The sequence below is a fragment of the Protopterus annectens genome, chromosome 6.part1, assembly GCF_019279795.1.
Source record: "Protopterus annectens isolate FY-2018-M chromosome 6.part1, PAN1.0, whole genome shotgun sequence".
NCBI classification, from domain to species: domain Eukaryota; kingdom Metazoa; phylum Chordata; order Ceratodontiformes; family Protopteridae; genus Protopterus; species Protopterus annectens.
Genome location: NC_056738.1, coordinates 462296828 through 462319316, shown reverse-complemented (window position 1 = coordinate 462319316; position 22489 = coordinate 462296828). Strand labels below are relative to the sequence as shown.

The 22489-nt window shown below is 38.3% G+C and overlaps 1 protein-coding gene across 2 annotated transcripts in view; it reads left to right on the top strand.

Moving 5' to 3' along the window:
* The first annotated feature begins 239 nt into the window (after positions 1–239).
* EHHADH (enoyl-CoA hydratase and 3-hydroxyacyl CoA dehydrogenase) overlaps positions 240–22489 on the top strand; it is an 847616-nt gene continuing 825366 nt past the window's right edge. The window contains exon 1 of one of the 2 annotated variants that reach the window (XM_044075885.1): positions 240–451. In XM_044075885.1, the coding sequence (XP_043931820.1) occupies positions 378–451 (74 nt within the window). In that variant the 5' untranslated portion in view covers positions 240–377. The remainder of the gene's footprint in view (positions 452–22489) is intronic. The other variant, XM_044075886.1, reaches the window with a different exon arrangement.

Here is a 22489-nt window from a genome sequence, read left to right as displayed (position 1 = left end):
CCCTAATCGTAAGAAAACATTTGAAACTTTTTTACTTAACATATCACCACGTTTTCATTATTATGGTTTTAGCACGGCACCAGTGACCAGCTTCAGACTGCCTTGCAAAAAAAAAAAGACGAAGACCTTGCACTTTCAGTGTCGGGACTTCTCATCTCTCTGCACATAAATCTAGTATTTCCAAGTACTAAGAGCAATCTAACTTCTCACCAGCAGATGGCACTAAGCCCCCACAACATTGCGCAGGCCTTAAACAAGCGGGACGGATGGCTGAAAGGCCAAGGGGTCTTCCGCAAAGAGCAACAGTGAGCGGAAAACGATCTTAAAACGGAATCACTTTTATTTACAGACGTGCTAATTATCTGGAGTCGTGTATTATGGCAAGATACAGCTGCGAGTCGCAATCTGTTGCTCTCATTACACTCACAAACCCTCCAGTCAATGCACTAAGGTAAAGAGAAGTTCCTGCATTTACACTTCTACATGCATAACTGCTACATACTATCAAAGCTGCACTTTTTGAACGATTTAACCAATTGCTGGGTTTTTGTTGCATTTGATTACTTGTTTTAGGCAATCTTTATGACTGCAATCGTCTAGTGTAGGTGTGACTGTACAGAGACACTTTAACAGTAGTATACTGGTACCACAGGTAAATAACAGTTCGTATCACATGTTGACATGCAGAGTCAGGTCATTCACATATTTCCCCTGCCAGGTATGGTATACACGTGATTGACGTGCAGATAGCGTCAAGGTAAATGTACGTATTTTACTAGGGTACCACCGGTTCACTGCCCAGGTAATCTGCCTATTCGTAATTGTCAAATCTTTTCACACACATATATTAAAAATAAAGGCAGAAATAATCATCGTTACACATGTATCTGTCACCCCCCCTTATACATCTCAAGTGTACTTCATTATGAGGAATGTACCTCATTTAGGGTCTGGAAAAGTTCATATTCTTGGAGGTTCCACATTGAAATGGTCTGTCCCACGTTCAGTGTTGGGAAATTTTTAATTGACATCCGTGGTAAATAGAAAAAAATCATATTAATTCACTAAAAGATCTTTTTATAAGCAAAACCAGCATATTTTAACCATCCCATGACCATCCCAGCTGAAGTTATTAGTAAGCTGTTAGTATGTGTTTCACATTTTGGCCATTTGTTCCACATTATGATGGCTAGTGTTCCTCATTTTGGTGATGGAAGGTTGAGAGCTATACTGTCACCTGTCTCATATTTGCAGTATGTCGCTGATTTTGTCTGATAATTTTGATCTGACCGTCGTGAAATTACTTACTGATAAATTAGAGAGTATTACAGACAGTCAATAATTAATGACATCATGAGTTCTTACTGTTAAAAAACAAACCAAAAAAAAAAAAAAAACAGGTTGATCTGTTGTTCTCTTAACTGTTAAAGTGAATTATGGTAGCATTTAAACACTGTCACTGATGTTAAGCCATACCTCTCAACAAATCAGGGACAATTCTCTACAGATATCAAGGACACTTTTAAAATATTAGTGCTTTTAATTTGTGACACTGATAGAACAACAGGACAAGAACTAAAATACATTTTCTGAAATAAAAGAAGTCTGTAACTCTTAATTATTGTCATTATTTATTAAGTGTAATCCACCACATTTTCTCCAAAGGTCTCCAGTTTTGAGAGGGACACTGCTAAAATTTTGTTCAAATTCAGGGGTATTTGAGAGGTGTGTGTAGAGCCTTTGTCCACCCATTATATTTTTTGTACAAAATTCGTGAACAAAGAAGTTGAGAGGCATGATCAGCATACGTGACAACTCTAAGCAGTTGGCCTAGAGAGGCAGGATGTTAAGGTACTTCTCACGACTTTGTACCATAGTGTTTGGGTCCAGCAATGCAAAGTCAACTAGTCATATATATATTTTTTTTTCCACAGACCTTCTGCTGTTAATTTAACCATGTTTCATAATTATCAGAAACTCCTTGTTGTTAGCTATTATACCTTTAAATCAAAATAGCTCCCCAGCTAATATAAAAATCCCCTTGGGTCGTACCATTTGGGGAGGGGCAATTTAGGAATGTCGTAATATTCACATTCACCAATGTGAATGCTCCTTCCCCATACCATGTTCTTTAAAGTCTCACCTTTTTACAACCCCCCCCAAAAATAATTCCTCTAAACAATACCTCACTGTCTTTCTGGATGTTGCCAGTTATGATAACCAGAGACAAAATAGTCAAAGCAATGACACATTTTATTATATATGTATTTTTCATTGTGTTGAAAGAATCTTAATATGTATTACATTTATTTTATGAAGAGTAGTATTAAAGCTGCATTTATCAGTTCTCATTAGTCAAAATCAGGAACATCTGAGGTCTGTGATCATACTTCTCAACTATCCAGATTTTTGCTTCATATTTTTGGGCAGTTTGTCAGAAAATTTGTGATTTTCTGGCAAATCACTGAGGTTTGAGGTCACCAAATAATGACATACATTTGAGTTTTAAACTTTGTATCCTTCAGAAAATCAATGCTAATGCAAACCTTGTTATCTTAGCAACTTTATAAGTTTATAAGAGCAATATTTAAATTGTGTTCCTATTTTGGGCCTTTTGTCTCCCCAATTATTTTAGGCTTTGCCCAGAATTTTTGTGCTAAGAGATTTAGATGTGTGGCTGTGATGAGTATGGATGCTCACGACGTGCTGTGCTCCACTGTTCAGATGACCACTAATTCTGTTCTTGTAAGGACAGAAGGCAGTTGTAAAAATTGTTTTCATACTTCTCAAATTCTTTGCTCAAGAATTCTGGACAAAGCCAAAACTAATGAAAGGGATAAATGTCCAAAATCAGGCACAAATTTTAAATATTACTCTTGTTCACTTAAGCTAATAGAGCAGGAGGTTTTGCTTCAACATACATTTTATGAACAATAAGCATGAAACTGAGATTACTGACTGTGATTCTAAAGATATATCCGAAAATCAAAAGTTTTATGAGCAACAGGGCTAAGGAAGAGGTAAAACCAGGGATGTGCTGCAAAAATCTCGACACCTGAGAGCTTTATTTTTATATATCCGGCTGTGTAAGCTCTGCATGTTAGCTGTTGACTCATAGTCTGGCGTAGCCAGATTTTCTTCTCTAGAATGTACAACTTGGATATTTTCACTCGCTCTGGGTCACCAGGACAATGACTGCTGGGGGGAAAAGTATACAGGTGAGACTTGTGGGTTTTAAAAGGGTGGCTTGGGCAGAGTGCACTGCCATTTTCTTCAACTACAGCCTGTACATATTTATGATGTTTACAGCAGCTTATTAGTTGTGAGGATACTATATGCATAGGGGACAGTACAATTGTTTGCATTCAACAGTAGACAATGGTATAGGATCCTACTGAAAGGCACAGTCATAATATTTTGATAAACATGAATGTGAAGTATTTGTTGTGTGGAAGATAATTCTTCTTCTTCTTCTTTCGGCTGCTCCCGTTAGGGGTCGCCACAGCAGATCAACTGTTTCCATTTCTTCCTGTCCTCTGCATCTTGCTGTGTCACACCAACCACCTGCATGTCCTCTCTCACCACATACATAAACCTTATCTTAGGCCTTCCTCTTTTCCTGTTACCTGGCAGCTTCATCCTTAGCATCTTTTTCCCAATATACTCTGCATCCCTCCTCAGCACATGCCCAAACCAACGTAATCTTGCCTCTCTGGCTTTATCTCCAAACCTTCCAACCTGGGCTGACCCTCTAATATACTTATTCTTAATCCTGTCCATCCTTGTCACACCCAATGCAAATCTTAACATCTTTAACTCTGCCACGTCAAGCTCTGACTCCTGCCTTTTTGTCAATGCCACTGTCTCCAACCCATATAACATAGCTGGTCTCACTACCCTCTTGTAGACCTTCCCTTTCACTCTTACTGGAACTCGTCTGTCACAAATCACTCCTGACACTGTTCTCCACCCACTCCATCCTGCCTGTACTCTCTTCTTCACCTCTCTTCCACACTCACCATTACTCTGAACTGTTGATCCCAAGTATTTAAACTCATCCACCTTCACCACCTCTACTCCCTGCATCCTCACCATTCTTCTATCCTCTCTCTCTTTTTCACACACATATTCTTAGTCCTGCTGACCTTTATTCCTCTTCTCTCTGGAGCATATCTCCACCTCTCCAGGGTGTCCTCCACCTGTTCCCTACTCTCACTATGTCACAATGTCATCTGCAAACATCATAGTCCATGGGGACTCCTGTCTGATCTCGTCTGTCAACCTGTCCATCACCATTGCAAATAAGAAAGGGCTCAGAGCTGATCCTTGATGTAATCCCACCTCCACCTTAAATGCATCCTTCACTCCCACCGCAGACCTCACCACTGTCACACTACCCTCGTACATATCCTGTATCACTCTTACATACTTCCCTGACACTGCCGACTTCCTCATACAATACCACAACTCCTCTCTAGACACCCTGTTATATGCTTTCTCTAAGTCCACAAAGACACAATGCAACTCCTTCAGACCTTCTCTGTACTTCTCCATCAACACTCTCAGAGCAAACATTGCATCTGTAGTGCTCTTTCCTGGCATGAAACCATACTGCTGATCACAAATCATCACCTCCCTTCTTAACCTAGCTTCCACTACTCTTTCCCATAACTTCATGCTGTGACTGATCAGTTTAATCCTTCTGTAGTTACTACAGCTCTGCACATCACCCTTATTCTTAAAAATTGGTGCCAAAACACTTTTTTCTCCATTTCTCAGGCATCCTCTCACTTTCCAAGATTTCATTAAACAATCTAGTTAAAAACTCCACTGCCATTTCACCTAAACACCTCCATGCTTCCACAGGTATGTCATCTGGACCAACAGCCTTTCCATTCTTCATCCTCTTCATAGCTATCCTTACTTCCTCCTTGCTAATCCACTGCACTTCATGATTCACTATCCGCACATCATCCAACGTTCTCTCCCTCTCATTCTCTTCATTCATCAGCCCCTCAAAGTACTCTTTCCATCTGCTCAACACACTCTCCTTGCTTGTGAGTATATTTCCCTCATTATCCTTTATCACCCTTACCTGCTGCACATCTTTACTTGCTCGGTCCCTCTGTCTAGCCAATCGGTACAGGTCCTTTTCTCCCTCCTTAGTGTCCAACCTTTCATACAACTCTACATACGCCTTATCCTTAGCCTTCGCCACTTCTCTCTTTGCCATGCACCTCATCTCCTTATACTCTTGTCTACTTTCTTCATCTCTCTGACAATCCCACTTCTTCTTCGCCAACCTCTTTCTCTGTATACTCTCCTGTACTTCCTCATTCCACCACCATGTCTCCTTGTTGTCCTTCCTCTGTCCAGATGTCATACCAAGCACCTTTCTAGCCGTCTCCCTTACGAACTCTGCTGTAGTTACCCAGCTATTTAGTAACTCTTCACTACCACCCAGTGCCTGTCTTAACTCTTCCCTGAACTCCACCTCACAATTACCCTTTTTCAATTTCCACCATTTGATCCTTGGTACTGCCCTCACACTCATCCTCCTCTTCTTGATCACCAATGTCATCCTATAAACTACCATCCTGTGATGCCTAACTACACTTTCCCCTGCCACCACTTTACAGTCTCCAATCTCCTTCAGACTGGCCCTTCTACATAAGATATAATCCACCTGTGTGCATCTTCCTCCACTTTTGTATGTCACCCTATGCTCCTTCCTCTTGTTAAAATATATATTCACCACAGCCATGTCCATCCTTTTCGCAAAATCCACTACCATCTGACCTTCTGCATTCCTTTGCTTAACACCATACCTACCCATCACTTCCTCATCCCCTCTGTTCCCTTCACCAACATGCCCATTGAAATCTGCTCCAATCACCAGTCTCTCACCGTTGTGTACAGTCATCACCACTTCATCCAACTCACTCTAAAATTTTTCTTTCTCATCCATCGCACACCCAACTTGCGGAGCATATGCACTAACAACATTCATCATTACACCATCAATTTCCAGCTTCATAAACATCACTCTATCTGACACTCTTTTCACCTCCAAAACACTCTTAGCATACTGTTCCTTCAGGATAACCCCTACGCCATTTCTCCTCCCATCCACACCATGATAAAACAATTTGAACCTGCCTCCGATACACCTAGCCTTGCTCCCCTTCCATCTGGTCTCTTGCATACACAATATGCCAACCTTCCTTCGGTCCATCATATCAGCTAGCTCTCTCCCTATACCAGTCATACTGCCAACATTCAAAGTTCCGACCCTCACTATCACAGTCCTAGCCTTTACCTGCCTTCGGGCATGCCTTCCCCCTCTTCTCCTCCTTCGACCAACAGTAGCCCAATTTCCGCCAGCACCCTGTTGGCCAACAGTACTGGTGGCAGTCGTTGTTAACCTGGGCCTTGACCGATCCGGTATGTATATCTGTACTGTTGTCCGCATGTATGATTTGGCAAAATTTTACGCCGGATGCCCTTCCTGACGCAACCCTCCCCATTTATCCGGGCTTGGGACCGGCACAAAGAAATGCACTGGCTTGTGCATCCCCAGTGGCTGGGTTAATGTTAAAGTGGAAGATAATTAATCTTTGTAATTTCCTACACACCACAATGAAAAGTGAATCCTTAAAACTGGTTTGTTTGGTAGAATGCATAACTCTCCGCTGTCCCTGATTTCATGCCATATCTTTGCTGTGTTCCTCATAAAATTTGTGATTTTCTGGTAAACCAGTGAGGATTACAATAAGATCAGTAGTGCCAGTCATCAGAGTTTCATACTTTTTATTCTTTGGAAAGTACACGTTGATGTAAAACAGGCTAAACCATTAAATGTCTGAGTGAATAAGAAGATTATTTACAAATTGTCCATGATTTTAGGCCTTTTTTTCTTTTTGTTTTTTTGCCTTTGTCGAAATTTCTTCAGCAAAAAAAAAAAAAAAAAAAAAAATAGAGCTATACTAGGATGGGATGAGAGACTGGATATTACTGTTTGTTTACTGACTAGTAAGCTATCACTACATGAGTCTGAGTTAATTTAAGAAGTCAGGAAAGGTAAATAACAACTGATCTAGAGAATAAAGCACCTCAAAGAACCAAGTAAGAAAATCAGTAAATCCAACAATGAGGTGACAAACACATTCCAAATGGAGCACACCGAAACTTTAATATAGATAAAACAGAAATGAGAGCACTTTCACGTCTATCCTAGATGCTTCATCAGACGTAACAGTTGGAATAGTAGCTTCCATTTACATACATTCAAATCATTTGTACACTTCAGACTAACCAATCACATCAATGAATCAGCATACAACCACATAATTATTTGACATCTATCAAACCAAGTTACTCTAAATAATATTTAACTAAAAAACTTCTTCATTTTAACCTGATGCAAAATCCACTACCTATAATAAAAATACATTAAAACACATAAATATATATATAGAATGCAAAGTTAAAACATACATTAAAAAAAAAATAATAATCTTGAACACGCTCATATAATACATATAAAATACATCAAACCAGTAGATGGCAGCAAAGTCCAACATAGCCATGCATCACTTCACTGAAAAACTTGAAACATTACTTGTGTATATGCAATATATAATACATAATAAAATAGTGTCTCAAAGGGATGTATAAATGGCCACAATGGATCAAATTATTATATTATTATAGGTATGGGATAATAATAGATACTATTAGCCCTAATATATAGAATGATGATAGGGCAGTATTTTAGAGAACCTCAAAATATCGCAAACAACAATTAATGTACCAGGAGTCTGTCTATAAGAAATGGCTTAAGAGACACTTTCGTCATTCAAGCCGTATCCTTTGTCGGCTTGTAGCCTAATTAACCATTTCATTTCTTGTTTCTCTGTGAAGTTTTTATAATTGCCTAGCCTGACATTCTTATCTATCCATTCTATGGCCAAAAATACAAACCTATGTGAGAGGTCATTACCCAACATATGTCTTGCTAGGGCATTACTTTCATCCTCTTTGTTTATAGCATATATATGCTCTGTAACACATTCCCGTACTGTCCATTTCATCTTGCCTACATAAAAGGCTGGACACTTTGTACACCTTGCTAAATAGACTAGATCTCTGGTCTTGCAATCAGCATAGTGTTTAAACTCATAGATTTTGTTGGTAGTAGGGTGTGTAAACTTATTACCATTGGCCATATAGATGCAATGGTTGCAACTTCTACAACTAAATGTCCCTTTCCTTACAAACTAAAGTCTCTTACTCTCCCCTTTTTCATAACATAACAGCCTTTTATTGAGTGACCTATTGTTTTTATACGCATAGCTTGGTTTATCACTAACTAAGCTTATAATCTTCTCATCAGTCCTCAGAATCCCCCAATTCTTAGAAATGATATAATGAACAGCTTTGTTATTGCTACAGAAAGGTATGGTCACTCTAAATTTTTCAGGACAGACAGTATTCTATTTTACAATCCCTGTACCATGATCTCTCCTATCTTTAAAGTAAGGTCTCTCTCTATTTTTTTCTATCAATTAATTCATCATTGTGTGGGCAAGTATATTCTTTCTTCTTATAACATTTCATGGAGAGTTCATTTTCTAATCGTCTTATGGCTATTTCAGATCTAGCATCTGAGGTGGTAAGTCGAGATATTCTCAGTCCCTGGCCTTGAACTAAATTTTTATACACATGAGGTGGATGCATACTGCTGCGATGGAGTAAGTTATTCTTTCTGCATTTTTTCCTAAGTAATTCTGTTTGTATTGTGTATCCCTCTTTGTAAACAAACACATCTAGGAACTCGATCTCTTCCTTAGACCATTTACCTAAAAAATTTAAGAAAATCCTTGGTAGAATTTATATAATCCAAGAATACCTGAAGTTTTAACTCTGAACCACTCCATACCAGAAATATGTCATCCACAAACTTTCTATAGTATGGAATATGTTGAGAAAACCCTGCTCTATTCAGTATAAAATTGTTTTCCCAGTATGCCATTACTATATTGGCATATGAGTTTGCCTGTGGCTACTCCTTTTCTCTGTAGAAAATATTTATCATTAAACGAAAAAACATTATTATTTAAAATTAAATCCCGTAATAAAATGTCAAAACTCTTTCACTAGGTATACCTTTTGTTGTTAAAAATTGTGTAACAAAATCAATACTGGTGTCATTAGGAATAACTGTAAATAATTAGCATACATCTAATGTAACTAGTAATACTAATGGTATAAACTCCTCAGAGAAACCATACTCAGATAGTCTACCGAGAAAATGTTCAGTGACCTCAATTATGGTAGGGGTATTGTCAAAAATAGTCCTAAGATGTTTCTCAACATAAATAGACATGGGTTCAGAAAGCCACCCTTTACTTGATACTATTGGTCTTAGTGGGGGATTCCTTAAATCCTTATGTACCTTTGGGAGACCTCTAAATGTCTGTACACACAGTGTATCAACCAACAAGTAATCGCATAACTCTTGGCTCATAACATCACTCATAAAAAAATCATACAAATCTACACGCACATTTTTAATGATCTCATTCAGCTGTTCATTTGTGAGACTCACATAGGTGTCTATCATTCAATATTGTGTTTATTTTATCATAGTAGAAATCCCTGTCGAGGATTACTATTGCTCCGCCATTATCTGCTGGTCTAATAATAATATTAGAATTATTCTGCAAATTAACAAGGGCTATATGTTCTGCCTTATTCAGATTATGGAAATTTTCACTCTTTATATTAGTCTGTACAAGATTTAAAAAAGTCATTCTCACATGCCTTTTCAAAGGCCTCTAGTAATGGATGTAGCTGGGGTGAGAAGGCAGTAGGTTTTCTAAATTTAGAAATGTTGTTACTATTGTTATTACCAGATAATACATTTAAAGTGGCATTCCTACTGAACATTTTTATATCTACTATAAACTCCACAATAGCTGTATGTAAAGATGGAATAAAAGAGAGACCTAGTGATTTCTCAGCTTCGTTCAAAGCATATCGTGAAATATTCAAGATCAGTCCCAATTCCCTAGCTGCCAGATTCTCTTGTTCTGTATTCTCATATCCGTTTTGTCCTTGGAGGTCTTCCTTCTCTTCCTCTCTTCCTCCCTCTGCTCTGTGCACGTGGGTTTGGTATCTGGTCTCTTATTGGGAGTGGAAACACTGAAAAAAAAGATTCTTCATTTATTTTCTTGTTTTCTTTGGTCTTATGCCTTACATTGCTCTCAGCTGCTACAGATAAAGGAATAATATCATTGTTAGTAGTCAGTCTTACTTCCTTGTTCTTATCTCTGATTTATGAGGAAGCTAACTGGTTGACAAGAGTGGGCTGGTCTCTTTCTTTCTGATTGGCTCCTTTGGCCATGAGAATACATGCTCCCTTTGAAAGTCTTGATAATCTTGCTCGAGTTTCTTTTTCTATTATAGGTAGTGGATTTTGCATGAGGATAAAATGAAGAAGTTTTTAGTTAAATATTAAACATGTACAACCACCTTCAAAACCCAATTAAAATCAAACCTACACACCAATCATTTATGTACCTGCAAAGGACCTCCCTGAACTCCCAATATGCTAATGGAGGGTATTTGCAGGAGGACCTCTCTGTTCTCAGCTCACATTTCTGTTTTATCTATATTAAAGTTTTGGTGTGCACCATTTGGAATGTGTTTGTCACTTCATTGTTGGATTTACTGAAGTCAGGAAAGGTGCCTTAAAATAGCCACACATATGGTAGTTTAACCTTAGACATTACCTGTCAAAGATATTGTGGTTTAGGAGTTTTAATTCTTGGTTCAATGAAAGATGCACTTGTCTGCCTACTTTGAAACTCGGATCTAGTTTGGAGAGAAAGGGGCTCATAAAAATTAAATGGTTTCTATTAAAGAGCTTAGCACTGTATTTTTAGTCTTCAGTGATATGTTACTTGTTTAGTAATTGTCACTGGCAATCAGAGTGCAGGAAGGACTTAAATGGAATTGGATTACACAGGATGCAAGTATATAAAAGCAAATGATAACATTAAAGGTATGTGGAGAGAAAAATTAAAAGGAGAGACAAAAGGTAGCAAGGTTGTTAAATTGTAGCTAGAAGTTCTTAGGTTCATAGATGTTTACCAGGCTAACAACCACAAGAGCTTTTTTAAGCCTAGCCATGCATCCCAAATCTCTGACAAGTTCTGGTACCAGTGATTGGTGCAAACAGAGGCTTGGGAGATGGCACATTTACAAGCAGGGGCTTGGGAGATGAACCATTAACAGGCTGTCTGTGTCCATTAGAGGCATAGGTGCCAAACCAGGGATGAATTTCCTGTTCCTCATCCAATTGCCCAAGTTACAATTGAATTGGGTGAGTGAGGAACTCTGCTTTATAGGGATGGGGAGCTTGGTCCAGACAAGAAGTAGTTTCTGGGATACATACATGTGTCTCCAGCAGGTATTACTTATGTCACAGGCAAGTTTAAATCTTTAGAATGTGCAGTTCTGGTGCTTTTTGTTTTGCAGGTATGCAAAAGGTCCATCAGGGTGGGGTCTGACAGTGCCTTGTGTACCAGGCATTGATCTCTACTCACCAAACAGCCTGTAGGAAACATAATACAAGTTTAGGGCCTTGAGGCGGTCTGCAGAGGGCATGTTACTTACTCCCTGAATACTTTTAGTAAGGAACCTCTATGGATATTCAATTGTTGGATGGTTGGGTACATAGCAAATGGGTCATTGTACTCAATGATTTGGTCTGATGAATGCCAAATACAGTGGAACAATGACTTACATGGACCCTGATGATATACCGTTGTTTATAAGTTGCTCAGTATAGAATGATTTCCTCACTACTGTAGACACATGATGGTCAATGGTTAGACTGCTGTCTGTGCGTGTCCCCACATTCATGACTACTGGGTAAACTCTTAGGAGTGTATTGTCAATATGATAGTGGGTGGATGGGTGACATCCCGAAGGATACTGTTATGCATTTCTTGGCATTTAGTTTTAGTCCATGGCTCAGACACCAGTTATTTGTCTGTGTAAGCCCTTCCTGGAGAACATTTGTGTTGGTGGGGGATTCTGTGACTGCTCCTAATTTGCAAACATCTGCAAATTTAGTTGCCAGAGGCTATTGACATTGTCCTTGAATTCAGAGAAGTAAATGCCAAAAAGGAGAGGTCCCAGGACCTATCTCTGAGGATCTCTGCTTGTGACTGGCATCTTTGTTAAGCTGGACTCTGAAACTCATACTTTCTGGGTCCTGTCTGTGAGCCAGCTGGCTATCCACTGGGTGACATAAGGGTTCATACCTAACCTACTGATTTTTCCCAAGTGTGGTATTGTGTCAGATGGCTTGGCCAGGTCAAGGTAATAGTGTAAACCATTTTGCCCTTATCCATTGCTTTGGTGACCTTGTTAAAGAGGTTCACCAGGTTGAGTAGGAATGACTTGCCCTTGATGAAACCAAATTGGGTTGGGTCCAGTGTCGTAGGTTGCCTATATCATTATTGATCATTTCCATGGTAATTATTTCCATGCATATGAGACCAGAGAGACTTATGAGTATGTAGTTTCCATGGTCTGTAGATGGCCCACCTTTGTGCAGAGGGATGACTGTTGCTGTTCTACACTGGTGAGGCACCAAGCTTGTTTGTAGCAGTTTTAGATGGCCTGATAGGTCATGTTTCATATTATTTAGAATGTGTCCTAGAGATACTGTCTGAGCCCATCGATGCAGTGTTCTTGGCCTTAGAAAGAACATTGAGGAACTGTTCTCTAGTGATAACAAGGGTATTATACTTGAAGGCATTTCCTGAGGGAAGGTTGAGGGTCACAGAGGGGTAAAGTTGGAGCTGAATTTGTTGGCCAGTAGGTTTGTTATATTTTTTGGCTCAGTATAAGTGGCTCCACTAACAATGCGCTCTGCATACCATTGCGTATTGCCTTTCAGTTTTTGGAATCAAAATGTAGTTTCCAATGACTAGAATGTTGGATTGTGTGGTGGCTTGGCTTATGGCCTTAGAAGTAGAGGCTCTATGAAATGTGGCTGTATGTATTGATGTGGGTGTTGTTTTGGAAGTGTGCCTTTTCCTGATAGATGCCTTGAAAAGCAACCGGACCAACATAGATACTCACTGCCCAATCAGGGACCAGTCAGGAATCAATGTCCTTTGCTCCTTCTCTCACCAGGAGCAAAATATAAGCTCAAGTTCCAAGCTGGCATCTATGAAGCAGTTCTTAGGCTTTCCAGTGTGCAGCAGTATCCAGGAAATAATGTCCCTATTCTCCTTCTCTCACCAGGAGCAAAACAGAAGCACTAATCCCAAGATGACTACTGAGAGGGAGAATGTGGGCTCTCCAGTAATTGTTAGTCTTGGAGTAATGTTGCAGATTTTAAAGGTAAAATGGAAAAATGGGTTAATATCCTACAAGTTGCAATGTGCAGTAAAGTTATAAATGAAAGAGGGGGTAACTTAAGCGTTAGCTGCCTAAGTGGAGAGACACTCATTTTAAAACAGTAAGATAGATTGGAAAGTGTGGGGGGGGGGGTACTTTGTAGTCTGGCTGTATGGAATACAGTGGATTGGTCAATAAATTTAAATAGCCTAAGTGGAGTGACAAAATGATACTTTTGTGTTTACTCACAATAGCCAGTGAAAGAGGAGAGAGAAAGAAATATGTGGTCAGATTAACATAAGGGGCATGCAACTAGAAAGGCACAAGAGACACAGTTGTGGTCTCTTTCCTAGATTAAATGTTGTGTCTTTTGGCTTTTCCCGGTTAGGGGTCGCCACAGCGGAACTCCGGTCCTCTAATGATTGGCAGTTGATTTTTACATGCTGAGTTGCCAGCCCTAATGCACAACCTTCAACAAAGATACACCCATTCACGTATGTCTCCACGCAAAAGACGCTGTAGCTGAGAGTCAAACCATTCAGTGTCTTACTGTGAGGCGACAACGCTACCCCAGCACCACCACCACCGCAGATCTCAGAATACAAGTAAAACACAGTATAAAGAAAATAAATCAAAGTATACACAATAGAAGAAGGCAATGAAGCAATACAAAATACAAGAAAGCAAAAGCAAACATTTCCCACAGCACGCTGTGGCAGAGTCAGAATGAGCTTTTCCAGTAAAGCCTTGATATATTTTATTTTACTTCTTAAATAGAAGGTTTAGTTCCTAACTCCACCCTCAGTTCACAGGTAATTAGCCTTAATTGACCTGTTCTAATTTCTGTGCGACTCACAAGACACATGACTGTGGTCTCTTTCCTAGTTTAAATATGCACTTAAATGCAGAACACAAATAAAACACAGTGTAAAGAATGTCCTCAGATGTCAAAGATAGTGCTCTTTGAAAAAACAATTCAATATATAGAAGACTGCCTTTTAAAGTTATGGCAGATGTTTAGCAGGCTGTATGCTTGGCTTTGAAAGGGTCATATATATCATTAACTTTGGAGTCTAATGGCCTTCAAGAAGCATGACTGCCGTTACCCAGTATGAGTATTTCTTAATACTTGTGTATTGTTTCAAACTGTTTGGTGAACTAAATTTAGTTGCTCATGAGATCCATTCATGACTGAAAACAGTCTAAGAAGGAAAGAACCCATATTTAATTGAGTTCTGATGAAGTTCTAGTATTTAATAGAATGAAAGCACTTAACTTTATCTCACAACATTTCTTTTTTTTTTTTGTATTTCTGAGTTCACTCTGTGAGTATTGTTGGTTCTTTGGCATATTCTAATTGTACCATCTACCCCAATAATGAATAAATTAATTTAAATTAAAACCTTTGTGGAAATCCATTACATGTCTGGGCAGCCATTGTGCCATCTTTCTATGTCTTTTTAATGCATTATCATAATTTTTTATCAAGAGATGACCTGACTTAGTCTAAGCTCCACATTTCATCCTGCAGACATGGACTTTCAAACAAAACTGAGTGATGCATTGCTTTGAAAACAAAACAGGATCACAATTTCAGAATGTATATGACACCGAGAAAAGTGACAGTTCAGGTGTGATTATTTTCTAAGTTACAGAAGTATGCTTTATAGTAAGTGATGAGGCAACTTAATGAGGGGTGTAGGTGGAAACAGTAACTTCCATGCTTTGGTCAAACAGCTTTGAATATTATATGGGCAATATCATAAGCCTTTCTGACTACAGTGACCACAGTTTAGTCAGTGTTGAGTGTTTTTATCCACTGATGTTTCAAGGTGTCTAATATAGAAGTAATTTTTACCAGTTGTTTCTCTAAGCTGTATTCTTCAGTTTCCTTTTCACCACATTTGAATATAGGGCAGCACACTGGTGTAGTGGTTAGCATTGTCACCTCACAGCAAGAGGTTCTCCGGTTTGATTCTTATCTGGGGTGCCTTCTGTGCGGAGTTTGCATGCCCTCTGTACATTCATGTGGGTTTTGCCCGGGTGCTCCGGTTTCCTCCCACATTCCAAAGACATGCAGTCGGTGGATTGGACACTCTAAGTTGGCACTGGGTGTGAGTTTCTGATGCACTGTCCAAGGATGGTTGGGCCTTAGGCTAGCAACCTGAGCCTGTAAAGCCTGTAACTGCTATGGAAACAACAAGCACTGAAAGGTGCTTGTTGCCCGATGTACAACATGGTGCATAAATGGGAAAGAGAGAGAGACATTTGAATATGCTGCATTTCTTAATACTTAAAGTGAAGCTACTGTTGTTAAACAAAGGTGTGTTTCATCAAACCTTTCCTGTACAAATCTCAGCATCTATTAGAAATGTGATTATATTACCAAGGTACAGCCATCACTGGAAGAAAAACTCAGACAAGCTAGAGTTTTCACTGTGTGATAACTTAAGGCTTCTGTAATGGAGGCCCATGGGATATATGCAAATGACTCCTTTGTCAGTGTGTCCTTTTTACCCTTTGATTGTTTGATTGGAAGGCATAGTCATCTTCATGTTTAGTAAACCAGAGTTCTTTCTACAACCTTTGATCAGAAAACAATAGTTCGACTAATATAGAGGTCCACAGGGACACAGTAATCACTTTCACAGTGACTGATAGAAAGTCAGTCACATGTATCTATGCGGCTATAGTCCTTTGAATGCAGTGTTAAATCAGTGTTCCATCTTTCTGATCTGGTAGATAGTTAATGGTTGACTGGAACTTGTTTAATGTAGTGTAAAAAACAGATTTATTAAAAAGATGTTTACAGCAACCACTTTATGTATAAGTTATGATTAAAACAACATTTGGAGAAATAAAATGTTTTATTTCTTACCACATCAACATTACACACCTTGTAGCAGGTTCGAGAGTGTTGTTTTAATTCAAGACTACCCACAAAGGAATGTCATAGCCAACAGTGTAAATGAAGCTAGAACATGTTTTAGTTCTCAATAATTTGCAAGCAGAGCATGTAACCTCCAGGGTCTATATTAGAACATCGAAGTTTCAAAACTTCGAATGTTCTAATATCGACCCCTATTCAGCGAAAGCTGAAAACATCGAAAATCCCTAGGAAAAAAAATGCTGTTCCAAAACACATACATACTCAAGCACACCAAACAAACAGCAATCCACACACATACATCTAAAATCTTACACCTAACCCTACACTAAACTATACACACACCACTAACTATCCACTTACCTTAACCCAAACCCTAACCCTAAGGTCCGTCACTATCACACACTCACCTTACCCGTGCCCTAACCCTAACTCACCTACCCCACCCTAACCCTCACGCCCACACAATCGCACACATACCTAACCCGCCCTAAACCTCACGTCCACACAATCGCACACATACCTAACATGCACCCTAACTAACCTAACCTGCACTCAATCGTACACTTACCTGAACGTGACCCGTAACTTTCCACCATAGTGCTGAAAATACCGAAGCAACAGAAATGGACAATCAAATTCTTTCCCTAGGAAAAAATTTGGTTTTCTGTTGCTTCAATGTTTTCAGCTTTCGCTGAATAGGGGTCGATATTAGAACATTCGAAGTTTTGAAACTTCAGTGTTCTAATATAGATCCTAACTTCCATAGCATAAAAAAATTACAGTTGTCTTTGTCTGGGCTTGAACCTAATGACTGCTGAGCACTGGATATGTATTTTATGGCTTTAGCTGCATCATATACTATACACATTAAATACAGTATTAAATCAGTAGTGCATATATAATTTGCAGTGTTGTAGTCTGCCTTGTTGTGTGCAAAGTGGTTTGATCTCTCAACTCTTTTTTTTTTTAAAGGTACTTGTATTATCAGTCTGACACAGAGGATCTAGTTTGTTTAGCAAAATGTTAGCAGTTACAGTCATTTCGAAGTTGAAGCTTGTAGCAGTTTTCCAAATGTTTTGATCCTTGATTATTTAATCATTCCCTCACCTTTATAAGGACTTCATAAAAAATTATGTCACTCCATTGCTTTCCAAAATAAACTTAATCAAAATCTTAGTGCAGCTGCAGTTTAATCAGAAAATAAGAAATTATGTATATCCTCATGATGAATCTGATACATCATGCAAAGATATTTCTCTTTATGTCAAGTAAACTCCAGTTATAAATGTTTCATTGTGCTACTTTTTAATGTCTCATTCATTTATTTTACAACAATGCTGTTGGTTGGTGATTGTCCCGGCACTTAAGTTAAAATTTAAGTTCTATAAATCACTAATTCATGTCCTTAGCGTCACAGAGGCCACTTTTAGCTAACCTCCTTGCCTTACTGCAAAGGATTCCTCACTAATATACATCTAAAATGGCTTCATCCTTTGCCACATCTGAACACTTATCCATCTTCTTGTCATTTGATTTTTATTCCTTATAAACATGGTTAAAGGGTTAATTGTACTATTTTACATACAGTGTCATTCACCCTCTGCTTCAAAGTATGCAATTAGAAACTCAAGAATTTTTGACAAAGCCTAAAGTAATGAGGTGACAAAGGTCCAAATTCAGGCACAAATTTTAAACATTGCTCTTGTTCACTTAAGTTAATGTAGCAACAGTTTTGCATCAACATGCATTTTCTGAACAATAAGTATGAAATTCTAATGTCTGGCATGATTGACTTAATATCACTGATTTACTATTAAATCAAGAGTTGTAAGAGTGATAGGACAAAAATATGAGGCAAAATCGGGGATGTTCTGCAAAAATCTGGACAACTGAGTGGGGTGTGTTTTTATATATCCTGTTGCATACGCTCTGCATGTTAGCTGTTGATTAGGAGTATTCAGATTTTCTTCTCTAGAATGCATTACTTGGTGTTTTCACTCACTCTAGGATTGTCAGGACAGTGGCTGTTAGTATAAAAAGTGCATCAGTCGCACTGGTGGATTTTAAAAAGTGGCTAGATTAGGGTGCAGTGCTATTTTCTTCAGTCACAGCTTGTACATATTTATGATGTTTATAGTAAAATTAAGTAGTTGTAAGGCTACCACATGCATTAGTGACAGTACCGTTGTCTGCATTCTGTAGTACAGGATGGTATAGGATCCTGCTGAAGGGTGCATTTGTAATATATAGATAAATATGAATACTAAACATTTGTTGTGTTGGAGATAAATAATCTTTGTAATTTCCTACATGACACATGCAAAGTGAATCCTTACAATTGTTTTTGATGATAAAATGCTTAACTCTCTACATGCCCTGATTGTGTCTCAGATTTTTCTGTGTTCCTCATAAAATTTGTGATTTCTGGTAAACCACTGAGTATCATAATTGGGTCAATGATGCCAGGCATTACAGTTTCACACTTAATCTTTGGAGAATGCACCCTGATGTAAATCATGCTAATCCATTAATTTTCTGAGTGAATTTGAAGATTCACAGATTGTCCCTGATTTTGAGCCTTTATTTTTTCTGTATTTTTGGCTTTGTCCAAATTTCTTGAGCAAAGTATTTAGAGCTATAACAGGATGGAATGGGGGACTGGATATTATTGCTTGTTTACTGACTAATAATCTATCAGTTAATGGACTTAAACGGTCTGAATTAATATAAAAAGTCAGGAAAGGTGCTTCAAAATAGCAGCAGACTTGGTTGCCTTTGCGCAGACGTTACCTGTCAAAGATATTGTGGTTTAGGAGTTTCAGATCTTGTTTCAATGAAAGATGCAATTGTTTAACTACTTTGAAGCTCAGCAGTCTATTTGCAGAGGTAGGGATTCACAGGAATTAAATGGTTTCTGTTAAAGAGATTAACATTATTCTTTATTTTTCACTGATAAGTTACATGTTTGGGAGACATATTTGGCAGTGGTAAAGCTGTTCAATTGCAGGTGAAAGATATCAAAGACAATGCTGTGTGAAAAGCATGTAGATATTTCAAAGACTTCCCTTTCAAACTCATGGCAGTGGTTTATCAGGCTGTGTGCTTGCCTTTGAGACAGTCTTATGTTGCATCATTGACTTTGGAGCCTAATGAATGACCTTCAAGAAGCTTGCCTGCCATTATCCAATATGAGTATTTTAATACTCATGTAGATTGGTTTTAAACCTGTTTAATGATAAGTATTTTAATACTCATGTAGATTGGTTTTAAACCTGTTTAATGATGCGTATTTCATAATACTCATATAGATTGGTTTTAAACCTGTTTAATGATGAGTATTTCTTAATACTCATGTAGACTGTTTTAAACATGTTTAACGATGAGTATTTCATAATACTCATATAGATTGGTTTTAAACCTGTTTAATGATGAGTATTTCTTAATACTCATGTAGATTGTTTTAAACCTGTTTAATGATGAGTATTTCATACTACTCATATAGATTGGTTTAAACCTGTTTAATGAAGCAAATTTAGTTTTACTGCTGCCCTTGTGGTTCACAACTAAAACAGGTCCAGTTAAGGAAGAACCCATATTGTAATTCTGTCACTTACTGTGCTAATGAATACATGTATGTAAATTAAAATGTTTGTGGAACTCCATTCTATGTCTGGGCATGCATTGTGCCATCGTAGTATTTCTTTTTCAAGTATTATTAATGCTATTTATTTACTTTTTTCTTGTTATCAAGAGTTGACCTGACCCAGAGGTGCAGCAGATAGTGTTATCACCTCACAGCAAGAGGTTCCCTGGTTCGATTCTCAGCAGCGGTGCCATCTTTGTGTCCATGTGGGCTTTCTTTTGGTGCTATGGTTTCCTTCCACATTCCAAGGTTCCCTGGTTCAATTCTCAGCAGCGGTGCCATCTTTGTGTCCATGTGGGCTTTCTTTTGGTGCTATGCTTTCCTTCCACATTCCAAGGCATGAAGTAGTTGGATTGGATACTCTAAATTGGCCATAAGTGTGAGTGTGTGGTATGGACGAACTAGCGTGGCAGGGCAACCTACCCAGTGGTGTAAACCCTGGCACTCGATGATTGTCTCTGTTGAAGTGACACCCTGACCCTGTGTACAGAACTATGAAAAGGGGTTGTGGGTTGATGGATGGATCGACCTGACCTAATCTAAGCACTACATTACATACTGCCGATACAGACTTACTAACAAAACTGCAGACTTACTAACAAAGCTGACTGATACATTACTTTGAAAACAAGACAGAGATCACCACTTAACAGTGTATATACCAGTGAGAATAGTGACAGTTCCTTTCTGTTTAGTTTGATAGATACAGAAGAACGCTTTATATTAAATGTTGTGGAGGGGAAACAGTAACTTACATGCTTTGGTAAGATGGCTTTGAGTATCATATTGCAAATATTGTAAGCTTTTCTGACTACAGTGAACACACTTTAGAAAGTGTTGAGTTTTATTTCTAAGGTGTGTAATATAGAAGTTATTTTTGTCAGTTGCTTTCCTAGGGTGTATTCTTTAGTTTCCTTTTTACCAAATTTGACTATGCTGCATTTCATCATAGTCAGAGTGAAGCTATGTTTGTTACACCAGGGGTGCATTTTATCAAACTCTTCTGTAACACCTTCATCTACAGGAAACGTGATTGTATTTTTCATGTTTAGTAATCTAGAGTTCCTTCCCTAACCTCTGATCAGAAAAAAGTGTTCTCCAAAATAGTTTTGCTAATGCAGAGCCTTACAGTAACACAGAGATCACTCGTGCAGTCCTCTTACACATACTTGTGGATTCTGAAATGGTAGTGAAAGTGGTTTCTTTCCTATGTGGCACTGTCAGGCACCATGGTGTTCCATTTGTGTAAACCGACTGTGGGATATAGTCCTATGAATGCAGTGTGTTAAATCAGTGTTCCAGCTTTCTGATCAGGTAGAAGTTAGTAGTGGACTGGAACTTGTTTGATGTGGTATAGAAAAAACTGATGTATTAAAAAGGATGTTTACAGCAACCACTTTATGTGTAACTTATAATTAAAACAATATGTAAGGAAATAACATTTTTCAATCCTATTCATTGTGTAAAAGGTTTGAGGCATTTGTTTTAATTCAAGCCTACCCACAAAGGAATATGCCATAGCCAGCAGTGAAAATGAAGTTAAAACATGTTTTATCTCTCAGTAGTTTGCAAGGACAGTGTTATAACATAAAAGCATTGCAGTTGTATTTGTCTGGACAAGAACCTAATGATTGCTGGGTATTGTACTTACATTTCATGGCTTTAGCCACATTATATGCTATAAACACTAAATACTGTATTAAATTAGTAGTACATATATTATTTGCAGTGTTGTAGTCTGCCTTGTTGTGTGCACAGTGGTTTGAGCTCTCAACTCTTTTATTCAAAGGTACCTATATTCTCAGTCTGATAGGGAGGAAACAGTTTGTCTAGCAAAATGTTAGCAGTTACAGTCATTTCAAAGTTGAAGGTTGTAGCAATTTTCCAGATATGTTGATTCTTGATTATTTAATCATTCCCTCAACTAAGTACTTCATAAAGAATTACAATGTCACTCCATTACTTTCCAAAATAAACGTCATAAAAATATTAGTGCAGCTGTAATTTAGTAGGCAATTAGGAGCGACTATATATCCTCATGGCAAATCTGGCACAGACTATAAAAATACTCATTTGATGTCAAATAAATTCCAGTTGTAAATGTTTCATTGTGCTACTTTTGAATGTCTTGTTCATTTATTTTACAACAATGCTGTTGGTTGATGTCCCTGCACTTACAGGTTAGGTCAGAATTTAAGCTCTGTAAATCACTAATTCTTGTCCTTAGAGTTACAGAGGTCACTGTTTCATAGTTTCATAGTATAGTACTAGGCTATCTGCCCTGGGGCATTTGTAAGCCTAGCCATAGTGATGTGGCATTTGCCACCCCATGAAATGGTACAAAAATGTACAGAATAAATTTAGAATACTGTGTCTAGTAGTGACACAATGAAGGTCCCCTTATATAATAGAATTAGTTTACTGTGCCCCTGTCTAGCAGTGACACAGATGTGACCCCTGGGGTAAACTTACGATCTCCCATCCACTCATCAAGATTTCTCTTGAAGAGAGTCAGTGAGGGGCTCTGCCTAATA